Source organism: Tauraco erythrolophus, chromosome 13 (genome assembly GCF_009769465.1).
Source record: "Tauraco erythrolophus isolate bTauEry1 chromosome 13, bTauEry1.pri, whole genome shotgun sequence".
Classification (NCBI taxonomy): domain Eukaryota; kingdom Metazoa; phylum Chordata; class Aves; order Musophagiformes; family Musophagidae; genus Tauraco; species Tauraco erythrolophus.
The window spans coordinates 8,452,653-8,470,911 of record NC_141477.1 but is presented as its reverse complement, the minus strand read 5'-3'; the positions used below and the strand labels follow the sequence as shown (position 1 = coordinate 8,470,911).

At 39.7% G+C, this 18,259-nt stretch overlaps 1 protein-coding gene across 1 annotated transcript; it reads left to right on the top strand.

Annotated features, from left to right (window-relative positions):
- The first annotated feature begins 57 nt into the window (after positions 1–57).
- Positions 58–16,424, top strand: LOC104370325 (P2R1A-PPP2R2A-interacting phosphatase regulator 1). Its single transcript, XM_086619441.1, has 10 exons — positions 58–203; positions 3,736–3,814; positions 8,501–8,557; positions 10,566–10,609; positions 10,689–10,743; positions 11,208–11,300; positions 11,855–11,943; positions 12,634–12,698; positions 13,734–13,830; positions 14,986–16,424. Exons 1-10 carry the CDS (start codon positions 88–90, stop codon positions 15,143–15,145), a joined length of 855 nt encoding a protein of 284 aa, XP_086475567.1. The 5' UTR covers positions 58–87; the 3' UTR covers positions 15,146–16,424.
- The last annotated feature ends 1,835 nt before the right edge of the window (positions 16,425–18,259 follow it).

Below are 18,259 nucleotides of genomic sequence, written 5' to 3'. Positions count from 1 at the left end.
GAGCGGCGACATGAGGAGCCGCTGCGGCCGCCGGCAGTGAATGGGCATCGCGGCGGAGCGGGAGGAGCCGGAGCCGCCGCTGCCGCGATGGCTCAGGAGAAAATGGAGCTGGACCTGGAGCTGCCGCCGGGGAGCGCCGCGGCGCCGAGCGACGGGGGCGGCCTGAGGAGATCGAACAGCGCCCCGCTCATCCACGGGCTCAGGTGAGGCGGCCCCGGAGCCCGGCGGCGGCTGGGCCCGCCCGGGAGCGCCCTGCCCGGCGGGGCGGGGGGGTTTAGCAGCCTGGGTGTTGGGTGCGGGGGCTGTGCCCACCCTGGCTGCAGCCCCGCGGGTTGTTCCGTGCTTATCCAGGCCCGCCTGGGAGCTGTGCTCCTCACCGCCCGTCCCGCGGCGCGAAGGGATGGTGATGTTTTGGGACGTGTGGGGAAACGTGGGCTCCTGACCTATGTCCCAAGCGGGGAGGGATTTAGCCAAGATATCCCTCGAAGCGTGGAAGGGTGCAAGAAAGCCTACGTAGAGGTGCTGTAGCTTTATTAAAACGCTTCGTTTGTTTTCATCTAGGTCTGCTGTGTCTTTAGGAGCTGAGAAACACACAGCATGCAGTGTCAAGATTGTGGCCGTTACTACAGATAAAGTAGCGATCTCTGTCATTTCTGTAGTGGTTCAAGTCTGACCAAAAAAAACCCTGCACTGTGTGTGAATACAACAGTAAATGCTTTCAGAACAGTCAGGTGAACTGGCTGAAGATCGTTTCCTGGGACCTTGAAAGACACCTAAGTTTTACGTTTAGTGTAAAACTAAATGTAAACTAAAACTAAAGTGTCAGATGTACTGGAGGTTTTCTGGATGATACTAATTTTGTTAGTATGTAATACTAAGAGAAACAAGGAGTTGCTTGGATATTGCCATCAGCTTGTGGCAGGTGGTATTTGCAAGGAGGAGTGGATGTTTGCCATGTGTTCCAGGTCTAGCTCTCTTCAGCTGACAGGGCAGACACAGCGGCAGTCCCAAGCAAGGGCTAGGGAGAAAGCTCTCAGATGTGCATGGTCTTGTGTATGGTTTTGTGTTTGGGTAAGTTGATAACTCACAGGGCTGTTTCTTGCCTCCTCTGGGCTGTTGTGAAGCTGGGAGATGCCTCCATCTGCTACATGATGTAGCTACCATCTAACTTCAGGGTGGTCCATGTGCTGCTACTAGTAGTGTGTCTCCAGTTTGGGAGAGCTTATTGTCAATAAACTTTATAAAATATAGTATAATACATGATAAGTACTTTCTGGTTTCTTCATGTTTCTGTAAGGAACCTAGGTATCAAGTGATGAACAATTTCATAAGTCTTTTGTACCACAATGTTTAATAGTACATTACAGTTCAGAGGAAATAGTAATTCTTGCCTGTTCAGTTAGGATTTAATGATAAGTAAACATGATTATGATTCTTTCACATAATTGTAATGAAAACAGCTATCAGTTTACGTTTCCATGCAGTATAGAAGTGTTGTGAATGGCAGTTGTTCCTAGGGGAGATTTCTGAGCAGGTAAACTACTTATGTAACAGAGACGAGAGGTTTTTTAATAATCTCAGCCTTTTTAAAGTTGTTTTTTACAAACTGTGAGACCTTTGACTCCTTTAAAGAAAAAAAAAAAGCATCTCATAACCATGCTGTAAACAAACTGTTTAATTCAGCGTTTGGGCAGGTGGAAAGGTAAGCCTGAGCTCTCGCCTTGAAACTGGGTGTGCACTATACATTAGGTGTTTATAAAAATTGAACTGAAATGCCATTGAAATGGTCTGAGGTGGTTGCTGTGATTTGCCTGGTAGGAATTTTCCAGCACAGTACTGTTTTTGCAAGATTGCAGTTCTTGGCAAGAAACTTCAGTTTTCCCCAGAATGGCTTTTGTTGAGGAAACTGAAACAAAAGCTCTTGCTCTTGAACAGCTTGCCTTTTCTACTCTGCCTTCTGTTCTGACTTCTTCATTAACAGGTTTAGTAAGGAGCTTGGAGAATGAGTTACTGTAGAGCCAAGGAACATTTTTAAGCAGGATATTTTAGATCATAGAAGTTACCTTTCACATAACTTTTGACTTTTTTTTTTTTCATGTCAAATAAAATTGATTTTTAATAGGAACTGTAAGAATTTTCTGTGAAAGGTAAGTCGGAGATCTGACCAGCTGTGCTGTTTTTGCAAGGGAGATTAAAGGTAAGAGTATTTGTAAGGTTTTTCTTTCTCCCTCTCGTCTCTTCTAGTTAGCACTGAGTACTGGACTCAGCCTATGGTAATGTGTTACAGAATCATTGCAATGTATCTTTTCCAGTCAAACCCTGGATTTTGGGATATACTGTTTGTGTCATATTTGCATACCAACCAGTACACTTACTCTAAAGAGAAGTTGTAGCTGTTGGCCTCAGCCAGTAAATCTCATCTCTAAACACCACATCACAGACCACTTAAATTTCTCCTGTTCCACCTCCTATCAAAGAGCAGCTGTTTGGTCTCTTGTGGGTGTCAACTGAGGCAAACTTCTTTGAAAATTGTAAATGATGTCTGGTCATTTGTACTCCATGTTTTAGAGGAGTCAGTGCATTCCTCTTGGCGAAAAGCACAGTGCTTATGCCAGTTGCTCTTGGATTTTATTTCACAGTAGAAGTTTTGTGTGTTTTTTATGTACAGATTGATATAATTTGTCTAAAACTTGTGTGTCTAACTAGTGTGTTTTAAACTGGAGGATTCTGTTCGTGATGTGCCTTTAAAAGTGCATTATGATTATCGACCTTTAGAACAAGGTAGTACTGTTGGCCAGAATAGTTTTAAGAAATTGCACTTGTGTAGTGCTTTTGTTCATCCCAGGTTAGCAGCTGAAACAAAAAGACACAACCCAGTGACTTCTTGTAACTTGGATGTAATCACAATCTTACGTTTGGATCCGTTTGCCTGTGCAGTTCCTTGGTGATTTTCAGGCATGAGGATTGTAGGATTGTGGCTCAAAATTTTTATTCTAGTGACCATAAAACTTAATGAATGTGACTGTAGAACTTCAGGAAGTGCTGGCCAATGGCTGTTGATAACACTGGTGCTGACCAGTGGAAATTGCTTTAGGAATCAATAGAAGTAAGGTTGGAGTAAGGTGAGAAAGGAGCTCATTTCATGTAAAATAACTGACTCCCTGCTACTTAAACGGGTGCGCTGCTGCCTGGTTAGAAACATGACTGTGGTCATAAGTCTTACGGCTTTAAAAACTGGTTTTACTGTGTGTTTAATTTAACATCTCCTGCAAGAAAATTCAGAACTTATTAAATGTTCACAGTGATAAGATTTATCAAGATTCTGTATTTTATTTTATTCTATTTTATCTATGGCGTTGAAGCTGGTTTCAGTTACTGGTTATATGCCATTTACAAATCTGTTCGGTTGAATGACGTTCAAAGCAATATGCAAGCTGCAGCCATTCCAAACATCATAATTTCTGTGGGAATTTCAGTCTTAACAATTTTTCAGTTATTCTGAAGACTCAATATGATTAATTAAAGTCATTAATTGAAGTATCTGGGACTTGCGGGAAGAGCAATTTAGTTTCCACTCTAGGCCAACACGCCAAAGGAGTTCTTGCATACCTATTTCTTGAGTGCTTTGTCTTGAAACGATGGCTGCGATGGCATTTGGAACTGAGCTTCTACTGAGAGGTGCTTTTGGACAGGAAGGAAATGGCTGTTGCGTTTGACAAGTGTTTCTTTCCACAGCGATAATTCCCAGGTGTTCCAGGCTAACGTTCTGCGAACCCGCAGGAACAGCACCACAGTCATGAATCGTCACAGTCTGGTAAGAAAGCTGTTAGACCACTGTGTCGGGTGCAGAGCACAGCTCTGCAAACAGGATCACTGAGGAGAATTAGGTGGTAGTCTGTGAAATTGATACCACGTGTTTTCAGAAACAAGGCTCTGGACTGTGACATTAATGTGCTATAGCTATATCATGGATAGTTTGGCCTTGGAGAGTACTTACATTTCATTGTGATCATAACTTTGTTCATAAAATGCAAACGGATGTTCTAGGAGTGAGAAAGGTAGTTAACAAGGAAAACTAATGTATTGTTCAGTAATCAATGTGTTAATAATTTTCTGATTTAAAAAAAAAGTGGGCAGTGATGATATGATCTTAAATTGTTTTTCTTATAGTAACGCCAGAATAGACTGTTGTAATGGACAACTGATATAACAAGATAGAACATGAATCTTGAGACATCCAGAATGAATGAATTCCTTATCTTTTAGAGACACTCATTCACAATTTCAACTTTTGTCAGACTTCTGTTACTGCAGCTCCTTAAATCGGAATTTGTAAAATATTAATCTAAACCCATGGCGCTACAACCCAGAGAAAATATTGCCTGTCTTGTGTTTTAGTATCATACAGGTTGTGATAGAAGGGTGTGATATTGAGTGGTTTGGAACACCTGCACAGGATCTCACACAGCATGGTTTGCTATCCCTTAAAGGGTTAGGGTACATGGGGTAATTATTTCCTCTAACTGAAAGGAATTTTTAGTCAGACTTTCATGTATAACCAGAAATGTAACTTTTCCCCTAAGACAACCTGAAGAAACAGGTAGACACAGGATAACATCCAGCTGCATTCAGTTGATTATTAGTGTTTTGGAAAAATTAAGCTATGTTGGGGTGGGAGGGGAGTAGTATCAGTTTTCTTTTAAGTATGAGAAACAAAGTCCCTGTGATGGTAACAGCAGTTATCCTGTTTTTACTTAGTTATCTTTTGAAGATGCTTTAGAAATAATTTGTTACTCTCCTGTTTTCTTGACTGATGCCCTTTAGCCAAAATTCTGGTTTAAAATCAAAACAGACAATTACTTCAGCAAAGGTTTGCATCTGTAACAGGACCAGGATACTTATGTAAAAGTCTGGGAAGATTGGTGGAAAAGCCTTTCTCCTGCTAGGATACAAAACCTGATAGAACATACTATGTTAAAGGTTTCTTAAACAAAAGTCTTTTTTTCATATATATTTTTAGAGTGGCAGCTTGGGGTAAATTTGTTTATGTTTGTGGTCAGACCAAAGGAGAAACAAAGAAAGGTGAAAGTTCAGTTTGTTGTGTTTACTTCCTGAAGATCCTCAATTAGTGGCAAAAAAGATGCTCGTTTAGGGTGCGTGTCCTAGAACTTGCTGGGAAGCAGGAGCTGTTCACTGATGGACTAGCTCTTCTGGCTGCCCCTGATGGGTTTTGCAGTCTTCTGTGCTGAACTTATGTTCCCATCTTCATGGGATGATGTTCTTAACCTTTCACCTCACTTAAAGGTTATTAAAAAGCATCCTGAACGTTAACTTTCTTCTTCACTCCTGGCGCACCAGGTGCTGACGAAATACAGTTGAAATTTTACTTACGCTAAAAATCAACTGCTCCGTTGACTGCTAGATCAGTGCCTTGTCCACTTTAAATTACTGGCTGATTTATGGTTCTGTTCAAGATGGCAGGGAGGATGGAACTGGAAAGGAACTTAGACATTATCTCATCCTTCTGTTTTCTTAAAAGAGGATAATCCATAGATAAATTATTTTTGTGAAAATAACTAAACTTTCAGCAGTAAGGACCCTAAGGAACTTCAACTGGTATTCTTGCTATCGCAAAGAAGTAAGTGGAGTTTTATGATGTTAGAGATATTCTGAGGAGATAGATGACATCCACTTTGGTAAATTAAATTTTAAAATAAGTCGGTAGTAAAGTGTAATTCAAAAACCACTTTTTTGTATTTTGGAAAACTAAATCAAGTTTTATTGCAATGTAAGCTCTAATAAAGAGAGTGAAAAGATTCAGTAAGCGTCTGAAACTTTATTAATTTGATAAGTACAGCTAAAATTTTGTTTTGTTAAGCTTTGTGGAAAAACAAATTTATTTGTCTAATCTGTGTTGTGTTCACTGTCATAGGAACAATGAGAGTTGCTAAAATGTTCTGATAACTGAAGGTCATACTCTATCTAGATCCATCTCCAGGGCTGTTGTGGTTGTCCCAGTTGCTCAGCTGAATTCTAAATTTTATTTTTTTTTTTTAGTAGCTTCTTCCAGTCTCAGTCTCCAACTCTTTTATAATGCTGACTACAGGGCAGCTGTGCCATTTTGGCTGGGTCTCAATCGGCACTTTTCTGACACCACATGTAATTGCCAAGGAAGGGTGAACTAGGCTCGGTATCCACTGTTTGTTTCCTTCTAGAAGGTATCAGTGGCATCTAGCGAGTAAACATTTGGGTGGTTTTTGTTTTGTTTGTGTGGTTGAGGCTTTTGTTTTGTTGTTTGAGCAAAGCATTTTAGTCCCAGATTAGATGTGTAGGTTCTATTTCAGCAAAAGTAGATTGCTTTAACTTTTTTTTTTTTTTTTTTAAGGTAGGTGAGTTCCGTGTTGTGGTTCAGTGTGGCCCCCCGAACGCTTGTGTTGGCAGGAGACAGGGGGCACTGGTGGGACGGCACTGGAAGGGCAGAGGCACTGGGGCAGGTGGCTGCTTACTTGGGCTGTGCTGCTGCCAAACTGGCCCTTCTGAAACTTCACCTTCTGTGCAAAAGCTGATCTGACGTATGGAGAGGGGAGGAAGGGGAAGGTGTTTCTCCTCCATGTGATAGTCTAAAAGTTGGTGACATGTTTATTAAGCTTTGTACTCTCCTACAACATCAGGGATTTTAGTAGTGTCGTTTTAACAAAGGGGTTCAGCCTGCTTTAGCAAGTGTCTTTTAAAAGTGACCGAGGTTTAATTCACAAGAATTAAATTAAAAGACTACGAACATTTTAAGCATTGACAAAGCAAGAATCATGACTTGCTGGAGATGAGATGTAGGATCCTCAGAGTTCGTGTGTTTAGTTAGTGCATTAGATCCTGCAGAGGAACACGTAACTGTCTTTTTGTAATGTTTATTTTGCACTGAGGCCACTGGTTTTGTGTATATTAAATTAATGTCAAACCTTAAAGTATGTGGATCACAGTCATAAAATTAGAATATAATGAGTGGAACAAATGCATTTCTCCTGTGGAGTGACAGAGTGAATAGGCAGGAATGTGCTATTGTTCAGGTCCTTTTCGCTGTGTGAGAATCAAGGTCAACTCAAGGTCCACAGTGGCTGGTGCAGCTTGGAGGAATTTTTATTAGGTGCACAAGTTTTTTGGGTGCCTGGTGTAATAGTAAAGCTGACTTAAACTGGTCTTAAGAAGTAGCAAATCGAGACATTATAGCCGTTAGACTTAGGATATATTATGATGACTAAATTCTGGCACAAACATTAGACATCCTCTGCCTGAGTCTGATGGGCTCATATCTTTTGTGAGAAGAAGGGCGTGATGTCTTGATGTTTGTTTTTCTAGAGGGAGGATTCTGAACACATGAAGCATTATTGATCTGTGGTAACTTACCATAACCTTTTGTGTAAGACAGCACAATCTTTGTATTCTCCGTGGCACTGATTAGAGGATGGTGCAGTCAATGATTAACTGAGTGTTTGTTAGTTCTCCAGCTTTAGCATGATGAAGAGCTCTAGTAATGGTCTGGGAAGTGGATGAAGCCTCGTACTGCTTGCAGTATGCAAACACGTAGTAGTAACACAGACCTTACTTGCTGAACACATACCCGTTTTGTAAAGACATCTTGGTTTTTGGAGGGCTTGTCAGCTTACAGAGAAGACGTTAAACCTCTGTTGAAAGCTTTAGCTTTGAATTTTTGGTTCCTGAATGGGTTACTACAAAAGCGAACTGAGGGTCAAACATTTGAAGGATGGGGAATATATGAAAAGAAATTATATTTTGAGAAAACAATCACTTTTAATTACTTGGTTTTGAGTATGCTGGTTTAGATCATAGTATTCCAGTGAGATCTTGATGCAAAACTGACAGAATTAACAGAAGACCATTTTCAGTGACATCCTTTCTGATTCTACCTGAATTGGTGAAGCTCTTGAGAAACCGTAAGGAAGGTATTTAACATTTTGTTAGCCTTCTAATAGCTGGGGTCTTTTTCACCTCTCAAAGTGAAAAAAGTGTCAAAGTTTATAGGCAGACAACAATCCAGAAACCTTTTTGCACAATGTGTTGTTTTGGCCTTGTGTTTTTAAAGGATCTACTGGGTAGCCTTCTGGGTCACTTAAATGAAAATATTTATGGAACCGTATGTACCGAGGATGGCAGTGTGCTATTTAAAAGCGGCTTCATTCTGTAGAGAAGGCTGTGAGTTCCAGTTGCCTGGAAATGAGGTGAAAGCCAGGTTGATACCAATTAGCATCTGTGAGCATACAAAGCAGGATAATATGGAAATACATATTATCACGCTCTTGCAAGTAATTAATGTAATTTTTGTATACGGAGATTGCTATGAATGTTGGATTGTTTTTTTTTAAAAAAAATTTTTTTTTTTAGTTTGGAATACCACTGTAGAGTGGTTACTAACATTCCTGCACGTTTCTCTCCCTTCTCTGTAGTTTCTAAGTGTGTTTCAGTTGCATGTGACTTTGTTTTGCAGTTTGTGCCATCATCTCCTATCCGTATTCCGAGCAGCCGTCTTCATCAAATCAAACAGGTAAGCACAGATTCTATTTTTTTTAAATGTTAAATTTTTTATAGGCGGTTGGTTTCTTTGCGCCGAATGTGTAGTGTCCTTAGATGCTTATAGATTTTATTTTGCAACTGTAGTACAGAGTCTGCAGCAGTCTTAGCACTTCAGGGTGTTTTCAAAGTAGAAGCTGTCTCTTGTCTGCAGAATTCTACATATCATAAAGTAGAGGGCATCTTACAGTGAGAAGAAGATTTGAGCAGAAGGAGACAGCTTAAAATGGATGTTTTAGAAAGGAAACCTTTAATGTAAACCCTTAGGGAAAGTTTCACCAAGTTTTCAGCAGTAGTGCCAGCATAAATATTCAGCGCTGGTAACAAAACGCTCCCAGACTTGTGTCGGCACAAGAGTTTTGTGCAGCCAGAAGATGAACTGCATAAGGAAGCAGTGTGGCTGAAAAACAGTTTGGACTCTTCTGGCTGGGCTGTTTTTCATCTGTGCAATTTTCTTATCCAGATGACTGTATTTGTGCTGTCACAGCATGAGCAAAGGGGGAAGGGCACCAGAGCAAACACTTGGGAAGGGAGGAGGGGGTGTGGCGAATGTCTGAGCAGGCTTGAATAGCACTGCTGCCAGACAACAGGCCACGGTTTGCAGACTCGAGTTTTAAAATCCACAAGGTCAAACTCTTGTGGCTCCTCCATTTTATATGTTGACTTTTTGATAGTAGAATGTTTATAAAATTGGCTTGAAGATGCTCATTTTTTTGTTTGCCTTTTTTTAAAATTTTTTAGCTTGCTTGTTTTCAATGCATAGGCTTGATTTTTACAGGGTGAAAAGTTAGGAAAACAGTTTAATGCTTCGGACAGCATCTTCAGGGTATGATGTCTGAAGTGATGGAAGGCACTTCTGCTTCCCCCCTCAGATATTTAAGGTGCATGCATAGTAATCCTGAAGAAAATACCTGCTTGCTTTCATTATGTAAATAATTTACTGGCTTAGAGAGACTCTGAAGCACTCAGGTCAGTTGTACAGCTGACCAGTACAGTTGTACAGCTGTACAGTTTCTATCAACATAAAAAAGCTTAGGATTAATATGTAAATGTGCTGAGAGCAAGGGAATGAACTGCTGTGGCTCTGCTATCTACATGAAGTAAAGTTTGATAATTCAGTTTTTTGAAAAATACTTCTGTATACATACTTGTTCCATACATTTATAAAAACGAACAGTGACATTTCCTAATTCGTTTTTGATCATTAAACTCACAAGTTGAAATTCCATATCCCATATACCAGCTGGCACGGATAGGAACCTGTGTGATTTAATAAGACTCTTCCTACATATGATGGAGACTGTGAACATGTTTAGTTGACTTTTATTCTTGAACTGGACTGAATTGGGGAATCTACTGAGTATCTCAACAGACTGGACAACATTCAGTTAGTTTTAAGGAAAGGTGCCTACTTAAGAGAGGATTGAGTCAAGTTTGTACTTTAACTTTGTGTTAACGTTGAGTTTAATTTTATACCTTTGATCCATTTTATTAATATTTTTGTGGATGTTTCAGAAGAAAGCCGACTGCATTGCAAGTGAGATGCTGACAGTCTATAGTTAGTTAGAATGCATCGGATAATGTAAGGATCCAGTTATGCTTTGAGGATTATCTGTACTAGTTTCCAATATGTACTAGACTGCATAAAGATACTCTAGCTTGTGCAAAATGTTCGATTCATATTATCATTGATCAGTTTTGTAATTACCTCTTGGATAGTAATGAAAATTAAAAAAGCAGCTTGAGAAACAACCAACTCCCTCCCATAAGCACTTCTTCTGCAGTGGTTTCTCTTGCTACATCTCTTTCCCATCCCCTCCCCTTCACTCCTTTTCATACAGGGAGAGCTTAAGGTTATTGTTGCTTAACTGAGTTGAAATTAATTTTCCACATACTGAAGTCAAATTAAATGAGCTTTTCTGATTTGCTGTAGCAAAGTGGGGTTTTTTTGTGTCTTAATTTTTCATCTGCTAATCTTTTAGGAAGAAGGAATGAATTTGATGAACAGAGAAACAGTACGTGAAAGGTAAGCATTAAGGCAAACTGGAATACTTAACGCAGTCTTCTGTGGGCCTAGGACAATGGATTTCTTTTCTTCTTTATAGAGAAGTGCAAGTAGCAATGCAGATGAGCCACTCCTGGGAGGAGAGCTTGAGCCTGGTAATGCGTTCATGCTTTAATTTGTGTTTCTGTTATCAGTGTCAGGACACTAGGGACTCTCTCATGTCAACGTTTTCTTTTATAGTTTGACCTACAATTAAGGTGTTAGTATATCGCTGCTTTTGATTGGCAATTTTTCACACTAACAAGGCATAGAATTATCAGCTGTCCGACGATACACGTGGGTTCTTCGGGCTGGTATGTCAAAAGAAAATTGCATGGATATCTTCCAGTTCCAATTTTCTGTTTTCTTCCATGTTCTGATACTCACCACGTAATGTTTAAGGCTTTTTGTTTGTTTGTTTTGTTGGGGTTTTTTTGTTAAGCATAAGCTCATAAATGACTACCTAAAAATTGTGAATGTGATGGAGGATAACTTTGGAATGGAACTCAGTTCCACACCAGTGAGTCCTTTTCGTGTTGAGGTACTAGCTCATCAGGTTAATTATCTGTACTGTTTACAGAGCGACAATGATTTTGAAAAATCATCATCACCAAAGCAAGTAGACTTTGTCCCGGTTTCTCCAGCTCCTTCACCTACCAGAGGAATAGGGAAGGTGAGCAAAATGGGGTAATAATGGTTTTATCCTTAGTAGTGCTAAATAAATTCAGATGAATTAGTAGCAAAAGATTAATCCACCTGCTCCTTTCTACTTGAGCTGCAAAAAAGAAACTAGAGAGTAAACAAAAAACCCTAAAACCCCAAACCAGAAAATACCAGCTAGCAGTTGCACATCTTGTGGATGTGAATTTCTGTGGAGTGTTCAACTGTTAACCTGTGCTTGATAAACCTTATTCTTTATTTGCCTTCCTCTCGGAATAAGAGAAAGGGGCATACATTCTGATTTTACGAACCATAGTCTGTTTAACCACACTGTGATGAAATAAATCCTTGTGACCTTGCATGTATTCTGCATGAAAATGGAATCTGTCCAATTTTTAGAAATTTTTTTCTCAGTAACAAAAAGTTGTACCTCAGCACGCCCAGCCCTGTTGACTGGTTGCATAAATTGATGGTGGGTTGCCTATTTCGCTGTGGTAACGTCGCTTGTTACCATATGGGTGTGATACAGTGCTTATAGATAAATAACACAAACTGTTTTGCTCTCAGCAATGTTTCTCACCGTCTTTGCAAAGTTTGGTGAGTAGCAGTGGGTTACCTCCGAGCCCTAGCCCGAGTCCGACACGGCGATTTTCAAGGTAAGTACCAACTCACATCAATAACAGAAAACTGGCCTATCCTGCTCACAGTAGGCTTTTGAAATACTGGAATTTTTTATATACATAATTGATTCCTGATCACAAATACAACTTTATATATTCACGTAAACTTTAGGTTCTACAGTGCTCTAAAATACTTGTTAAAATTGTTGTGTCGTGATGTTGGGAAAGTGGGCTGCATTGTGGCATCTGTCTTCTCAGTGTAGTCTCTACGTTGCTTTTAATCCCATATTAAGTCATTGAATTGAATTCTAAGGGGAAAAAAACCCAAACAAACAGATTTGGGGGTTGTTACTGATTCTGGTTTCAGTTGCATTGTACGTTGGTTTGAGTGATGTAGGCATACACTTAAATTTTATTAGGCCTTCAGCAGTTCAGCAAAGTACTGCCTGTCAGCTGAGACCTAGTCAGTGCCCAGATGAGAGCTTTTACACTGCCCCAGCTGTGAAGTAATGTGATTAAACTTATTCTGGTAAGGTCTATGCTTCCTGATCTTGCTTAAGGAAAAAAAAATAAGTAGCTATTTTGGATAAGCTGTTTTAATGCCGATTTTCTTAGTGTTTTCCACTTAGTAGTTTGTTATCTGAATATCTTTTGATTATTTTTTTTACATGTTTTCAGGTTTCCTTTATTAATGGTTATATCAGTATAGCATATGCCTTCTTTTAGCAGGAGAAGCCAGAGTCCAATTAACTGTATTCGACCAAGTGTTCTTGGGTCAGTAAAAAGAAAAGGTATGGTATCTGGTTTTGGCTGGTAGAATAGGCCAACACGTTAATTTTGTAACAGTTCATGTAGCTTTCGTCATAATTCTGTTCAATTGGCTGGTGCTTCAGAGGGTGACTAGAACAGATGACCAAATAAACAGAACTGTTTGTAGGGACAGAACAGAAAAAAATGTTAAATCAGTTTTTGCTGTTCTGTAAAACTGATAGTTGTTCTGTTCCAATGCCTCTCCATCGCTGCAGTCATATGGATCTGATAAGGAACTACTGTAACCTGCTTAACAAAACAAGAAATACAACTATTGGTGTATTTAACTTAACAAATGGAAAATTTTGACAGTCCTGGCTAACTGAAGCACATAGGTACTGTAGATTTAAAATCACACTTGAAAAGCTGATGCAGAGACCTGGTGGACACCTTACAGTTTTATTGGGAAATGTTTCTCTGTCTTCCTGCGTTGTTCTTCGAGTTTAACTTCTGGTTATTTTATTGCATCTGGTTTTGTATCTTCATGCTTCGCCTTTGTAACAGAACACTTCTGACTCTGAGACAACTTTAAAATGCTTTTATCAGAGTTTCGTCATAGCCTGTTTAAGCATATATCCATCCTCCCTTCTTCTAGACTGTTTGGAAATCAAAGGCAATATATAATTTAGTGATAATCCTAGGCCTTGTTTTTATTGATTGCAAGAGGAAAACAAGCTTTCCTTATTCTCAGCCTCTCTGCTTTGGTGGAGCTAGTCAGTGAACTGATAGCTGAATAAACTGAAACAGAAAGATTATTCTTCGCTACTAAGGAAATAAATATCTGATATCTAAACCTCGGTTCGTAACTCACTAAACTTTACCAAAGCTTGGACTAAAGTGTTTCCAAGAAATAGAGTCTTTAAATTTCAGCATCAAACTTTATCTTTTACATATAAAATAACAATCTGTTCTAGTAAGTTTGAATTTCTATTCTGTTTGCCCTGTAGCAGTGCATTGAATGTAGATTTTATTTGAAATGAGTAGTAATTTTTATCACTCCTTTTCTCTTACCAAAGGTGTAACAGAGATAGAAGATCATCCAAAAAGATTATTCCAAGGATCCACCAACATGCTTACCCCTGAAGTTTCACATCAGGTGGACCTTGGGGGATGGTAAATGCTGTGCTATTTATTGTGTTAATTTCGTCAGAAGCATTACAAATCTTTTCCTATCTAGCAATGATCATGCTTGAGGCTGGTTTTTTGCTTTTATTACAGATATCTCGTAATTTTACAGCACTGAAATTATCACGGTGAACAGGCAGTAATATTCACTACAATTTTACAATTTCTAGAACTGACTGTTAACATACTTCACATATATGGGAGTTCAGCATGTTTAGGAAAAGACACCTCATGACTCGCAATTTTTGGAGTCTAATTCCAAGTTGCAATCAAATGTGAATGCTAATGCTTGTGGGTGGATTGGGTTTTTTCCTTTTTTTTTTTTTTTCCCCTTCCTCTTAGTCACGTAGGAAGATTTGTCTGACCCTTCCTGCTGGGAGGAGATAAAAAGTACTACGTTAAAAATCATAGCATCTTGAAATAATAAGGGGTTTTGATTTAGTATTTTAGTCAAGAGGTTAATCATATGCAGGGTGTGGCCACACAGTTATCAGGACAGGGTTGCTCACAGTACAACAGTTGTCCTTTTTGCCTCTCAGCTAATGTATGCAGCTGTGCACAAGCTTTGAGGCCATTGCAGTGGCACTGGTAAAATAGATGGTTTAAAGGTACTTTAAAAACATACCTTTCCTGCACATCCTGCTCACAGTAGGCATAGCAGTTCGAGTTCAGTCGCTGCATCCTGGTTGAGGAGATGGTAATTTTAAAAAGCACTTTGCTATCACGGATGCTGCCTCACCTACAGTTATAAATTTGTGCCCTGTGAAATGCATAGTGAATGGTACAACTGAAGTATGTGCAGTTGATCATTGACTCTCCCGGCAAAAGAGGCCTCTGGATATATGGTAACCCAGGACCTTGTAGGAGATGGGGTAAAGCTTGCAATGAATTCTTCAGCCCGATGCTTCTAGTCTGTGCAGTGTTCCTGGCTGAGCTGGAGGAAGGAATTGGCAGAATGTTATCTGTTAGCTCAGAAGTGATTGCAAGGCGTGTAGTGGCAGATTTATTTCAAGTCATAGGGCTTCCTGTTCCTTCTTAGATGTACTTGGTTTTGAAATGGCTTCATAATGAATGGAAACTAGTATTTTAAACTTACAGAAGGAGTACCTCTTCTCTGAAATCTTGATGTTACTCTGTTTTCAGCCTGTCATCACATGCTCTTGATGACAACAGAAGCAGTGCAGGCTCTTCCTGTGACTCACCGGCTGAATTCGGCACCAGCACGGACTCTCCAGTCTCACTTTCTGACTCCAGATCTCCTTTTCTACCAGTAGATCTTACGACTAAGTTACCTGTTGACTGAGACGCGGAAGTCTGCTAACGGACACCACGAAACAGGCTGGATATCAGTGAGACTTTCTGTTGCGTGTAACTGATTCTGTTCCTCATAGGAACTTCCAGAAATGTCGTTATTTCTAGAAAACTTCCAGAATAGTTCCTTGAGGAGGAATTCGCATTTCTAGTGGTTTGTATGACATTTACTAAAATACAGTAAGCATTTGAATTGCGAACATATTTGATGCTAACATAACTAAGCAAGCTGTTGACTTACAAGGGATATTGTCTTGTTGGCATAAGTTACAGCTGCCGTGTGTACATTCTGCTTGTGGAAGACGTGGCTTCCCAACAGCCAGCAGGCCGTGTCCTCGCTCATATGAAGTGGTGCTTCTGTAGTAACAGATAACTTTCACTTTGTCCTCAGTGTGAAACCAATGAAGCAGTTTACCAATTCGTTTTTATTCCCTAAGTGTTAGATGGTTTTATATTTTTTGTTCTTCATATGAAAGGGGGAATATTAAAGGGGGGAACTGATTCTTGTGTTCTGTTATGATTGGCTGTTAATCAATTCTGTGTTTAATAGACGTCAAAAGAACAAGTTGATGAATTGTCACCTTAAATTTATGTGTGGGATTTTATTCATGATCATGACTGCTGTTGTGACTAAATCCAAATTAGGTGTGGAACATTCTTCTGGGATTTTGTATTATTTGGTTTTTCTTCCCCATGTATTAGAGTGGTAGATGCTCTGTTAAAGGTCTTTTAATAGGGAAAAATAGTAATAATGTTTGGAACAAAACATTAAATCCTGAGATTTTAGTATTTACTACTTCAGAAGTGCATTATTTTAACAGACAGTATTGGTCCTCATATGTGACTTTTGTTGGACAAATACAGTGAGGAATCTTGAATGCCTTTTTATAGGCTGAGGTGATCAAACATGTTTCATCTGTCTTTGATCTCCTGATGTGACTTCCTCAAGCAGTGGCATCAAGGTATTTTTGCTGTTGAAAACTTCAGATGCTTATTGGAAGCCTAGAATTTGGTAATCTGAGATGTTTCAAGATTCTTGTACTGTATTTGAAAAGTCAGTGGGTTGGGGCATCCTGATCTCAACTCTGAAATTCCTCAAACAGGAGGAAGAATCTGCAAACCCTGCCATAGACAGCTGTTTCACATTTTCCAGTGGCAACCTCATTTTGATTATTGACTCCTGTTACGCAATCGAACTTCCCCAACTGGGGCCCAGTTTGTACTTGTGTTACGTGTCTGTATTATGTGGTTTCAAGCCTTCTCTCCAGAGAAGTAAAATGTTTTATTTTTAAACACTAAATCTTTGTAATGTGTAATAAAGTGAGAAAAGTATGGAAACTTCCTCAAGTAGGAGAAAAAGCCCACTCTGAGCTCTGCTGTGAAAGATTGACGTGGATGGAGCTTTCATTGAGAGCAGCCATCAAAATTGGAAATGGATGACTTGGAGTCAAAGACCTGGTGACCTGAGGACCAACGCCCAGTTTCCGTATATCCTTATTGTAGAAGGAAAATAGAATCTATTTAATAGTTTTACTTGGTTCAAGTAAGAGATGACATGGTTTAACTTCTGATTTCATTCCTCTTAAATTACTGTAATAGTCAGCTTCCTGATTGCAGCTCCTTTCTAAATTCAGACCGCCCTTCATCCCTGTGGCAGATGGACAGCTGGTGTTTGATGTCTGTTTGCTCTCTATCTAATATGACATAGTTTTGTTTTGCAATTTCAAATATGTGCCAAAGAGTTGCTGTGTGTTCACTGTCTTGTGGTGAGGGCAAGACTTTTTTGAAAAAAAATCTTGCTTATGTCTTAAGAATGAACCTCCTGGTGTCTCTTATAGTCTTTTAACAAAGATGCATCAGTAGAGGGCTTTAATAGTTGCTTGTGGGTCAACTTGTCTCTTTTCTGTTGAATATTTATGCTATTTTTCAAGTAAGTGCCAATAAATGGAAAAATAAACGTATTTTGCTGTTTCTGTTGTAACCTGCTTCCACCCGGTCTAGTTTACGTTGAAGTTGGCCTTAAAACTTCTCTGTTTTCCTAGTGCAGTGCTATCTTAAAGTTCCGTGACAGCTCTCGGAAAATCAAAGAATAAAACCAAACGTTTTCAAAATACTTCAATAGCTAAACAAGTCCCCAGTTTATACCTGGAGGAAGCTGTGGTGAAACAGTTTGGAAGGATGCTGCAGCTGGCTTGCGGACAGGACTGAGTCTCTTACCTGTTGGGGAGAAGTGGGGAGTCTTTGTGATTTGCCTTAATAGGACAACTGATGCTGTTGGGGCGGAGAGAAATAATATCATCTCCGCAGTTCCTTTCCCTGCTGTTGCAAAACAGGAATCACTTTGGATTTGTGGAAAGGGCATCCCAGTTTCTTGTCCATCCATGTCATCAAGAAGCTGCAGTTTTGTGCACTGGAGTCGGGAGGCATGTGTAGGCTTTACCTCTGAAATGAAAGATTAAATTTTGGAACCGAATTATCCTGCAAAGTATGGATATGGATTCAGGGAATTAGGGTGTTACATGATGCGCATAATCAACCCTGTACTCACTTAGTAGCTCATGCTGCCAGTAATTCCTCATTTACTCATGAACAATGAATATTCAGGGAACAATGAACTTGAGCAAGTGTCATGCTTGTCAGACTGTAGCATGTGATGTTGCTTAACTGATCTGAGCTTGTATTCCAAGAGTCTATGCCTTTGTCTTCCTCCAAGAAGAAATGAGCAGCTTTCTTGTCTCAGGCCATGTTGGAAGTATTATGATCACATATATATATTTTAGAATATAGAAGTATATATTATTATATATAAACTTTTTTTTTTATGCACTCATTCAGGGCACACAGCTGTTTCTCCAGGTTTCTGCCACTCCTCTGGAATGGCACCCTTCCAAAGTCCTGCTGGTGATGGGCACTTGATTGGTCTGATTGAAAACTATCCTGTAGGATTTGTTGGCAGTTAAGTCAGGTCTCGGGCCAGTGTGTCTTCCTTGACAACTGAGAGGTGTTTTTCTGCCTTCCACCTTCTCCAGAATGACATAGTTGCCGAGGGAACATTGATAACTGTGCCAGTGCTCAGGGGGACTGTATTTTTGGAATGAGTGCTTTG

Bases quoted from the DNA above. Each gene is read 5' to 3' on its own strand.
- LOC104370325 (XM_086619441.1), top strand. From the start codon at position 88: ATGGCTCAGGAGAAAATGGAGCTGGACCTGGAGCTGCCGCCGGGGAGC. The intron at 11,301-11,854 runs GTGAGCAAAATG...TTTTGCTCTCAG, and splicing joins CTACCAGAGGAATAGGGAAG to CAATGTTTCTCACCGTCTTT. The intron at 13,831-14,985 runs GTAAATGCTGTG...CTCTGTTTTCAG, and splicing joins CAGGTGGACCTTGGGGGATG to CCTGTCATCACATGCTCTTG.